At 40.0% G+C, this 2,525-nt stretch overlaps 1 protein-coding gene across 1 annotated transcript; it reads right to left on the reverse strand.

Moving 5' to 3' along the window:
• Positions 1 to 917: 917 nt before the first annotated feature.
• LOC107580267 (protein YIF1A-like) lies at positions 918 to 2,512 on the reverse strand. Its single transcript, XM_016265993.1, has 4 exons — positions 2,457 to 2,512; positions 2,029 to 2,184; positions 1,817 to 1,910; positions 918 to 1,716 (listed from the first exon to the last, which is right to left on the reverse strand). The coding sequence occupies exons 1-4, from the start codon at positions 2,510 to 2,512 to the stop codon at positions 1,558 to 1,560; spliced, it is 465 nt and encodes a 154-aa protein (XP_016121479.1). The 3' UTR covers positions 918 to 1,557.
• Positions 2,513 to 2,525: the final 13 nt, after the last annotated feature.

Below are 2,525 nucleotides of genomic sequence, written 5' to 3' on the forward strand. Positions count from 1 at the left end.
CAGATACTGTGGAGGGACTGAGGCAGTGTGACCCTTCAGATGCCCGAAGGGCTGAGTATAGATAGGAGGCTGGGGTGGTTAAGGAGGAAGGGAGGGACGCGAGCTGAACAGCGGCAGGCTGTGGAAGAGAGGGGGATCGAGACAGAGCTTCTGAATCACTTTGGGGGGAATGTAGAGGAGAATGGGGTGGCAGTGCTTGTGTGTGTTTCTCCATCTGTCTCCCAGCTGCAAGATACAGGTCCACACATTCACCTGTTGAACTGCAGAAACACACAAACAGAGTAATATTAATGCATTGTGCATATGTACACACATTCAAACATGTCCTATAAAATGCTTTTTTTTTAAGCAACCACACAGAGAAGCCGTTTTCACAGATAAACAAACAAATAGTTAAGTTATTAAACCCAGGAAGGAGGCCATAAAAGTCAGTGCCCTGCCATAGAAATATCATTTCTTTTTTCAATATTGACTGCACAACCGAGTAAATGATTGAGCGAGGTAGTCAACCGAGAAATAACACACCATTCAAGTGGCGCTAAACATAGAGAATAAAAAAAAAAACAGACACAGAAAGCCAAGCCACATGGTCTATACACCTTAGAAAATGGCGCAAGAATATTAAGTTACGTTTAGAATAATTGCCCAAGCATTCATGCTCGCGTGAAGCCTTCATGTCAAGACAAAAGAGCGAAAAACTCACCTAAATAAGTATAGGGATGAATTTATAGCACCCAATTTCCCATTCTGTTCTCATATAAGTTTTAAGTTTCTGTTCAAATATCTGTAAAAGAAGCTATGTCTCGCACTGCCCCGTCCTGTCTGCGGTCTGTCCTTTCCCACGTTTCCTTGGAAACCAGAAGGACGCTTTGCAGCCGGCGCGTCTCCTGCGACCCCTCCTTAAAGAGACACTCGGCGAGGGCTGGATGAAATTTTATTTTGTGGAAAAGCATCTTATGTTTATCTTTTGTACACGCATGCAGGGTTTTGCCCGTGTTTACAGCAGCTAAACTCAAACGTCACATCACACGTCGTATTGTTTGTAGGCTATAACATATCAGATACTTTAATTGACAAGATGAAAACAATTCTACACACCTTAAAAGTCTAATTTATGGGATTTATTTCGCTATAAAGAAAACAGCTGTTCATGCACAGAAGAAAGAAGGACACTTGAGTTGATCATGTGTTCACCAATTGCACATCACACAAGAATCACAACACAGTGCAGATAAATCAGCATGCCTCTTAAAATGAAGTCTGGATTTTGTGACACTAAAGCAGCATGGCGAAGACACAAGAGCAGTCAAACTGTTATTTTCCCATTTTCAACAACAGAAAAACACAATCCTGTAAAAATGTTAAATTATATTTTCAACAACTGATCTGCAGATGCCATTGCTGACGGAGCCAATGTTGAAGATCAGACCACATAAATCCGTTGTGGATAAAAACACAATCAAGGTAAGCCACTTTTCTGTAACAATGCTAAAAAATGAAACCATCCCAGTCCAGCATTGTCATTTGAAAGTTCCTTCATAGTTTAAATACTGTAGGTCATCTGACCAAATGAGCAGTGAGCCAGTAAATGATGATTGGCTGAAAGGCAGCTGATGCCAGGGTTATGTACAAGCGAAATTGGGGCTTGGCACTCGCTCCTGCACCCATGGAGTCTGCTGAGAACGAAGACAGGATCTTCATTTTTAGAGAACGAACCTGAAAACAAAAACAAAGTAAGAAATTAATTGGAGAAATGTGTTGAAAAAACGTAAATGTGTAAGCACCATATGTACATACATTCCTAAACAAAACTCACAATAAAAAACATGAGGGCACAAGAAGACCAAGCAAGAGCAACGAAGTAACCATCACTGCCAAAGAGCAGTCCACACAACACAGTGAAAATCATCCTAAAAAACAAAGGAAAAAAAGGCATCTTTAATGCAATATAAAAACACATGATCCACTTACAAATGTGGCTCTTACACAGGCGTGTAAAATACATTATAACATCCAATCGAAACATACCCCACATATTTGTATCCACTGTAAGCAACAAGGTCAAACATTGAGAGGTCTGTGTGAACTGTGAGCAAGTAAAGACTGAACAACATGACAAGAACTTCAATGATGATCCAAACCAGAGCCGTGCTTGCACACAAACCCAGAACCTCTGGACTGAACCTGAACATGTAGAGAAAACGTAAAAATTATTAATTATATACATGTCTCATTTACAACATTGTCAAAAAAATTACTTGAATGTGGCAGTGCCGAAGGTACCGTTATGAATCCCATTTAGTAGGGTCACATCAGGGTTATTGAACAAATTTAGGCTAGTTAACTAATAGATTATTTTACTAAATGTTTTTTATATGAATCCTTTAGGATGTCCAAGCACGTCCATAAAGTGGAAACGTCAGTGTGTTTCTCCCATAAAAACCACTATTGCTCACCGTTTCTGGATTCCTAAAGCCATTCCAGCCAGTAAAATGTAGGTGATAAAAGCCATTGCTAGACGAAAA

Source organism: Sinocyclocheilus grahami, unplaced genomic scaffold (genome assembly GCF_001515645.1).
Source record: "Sinocyclocheilus grahami isolate Dianchi unplaced genomic scaffold, SAMN03320097.WGS_v1.1 scaffold28840.1, whole genome shotgun sequence".
Taxonomy (NCBI): Eukaryota; Metazoa; Chordata; class Actinopteri; order Cypriniformes; family Cyprinidae; genus Sinocyclocheilus; species Sinocyclocheilus grahami.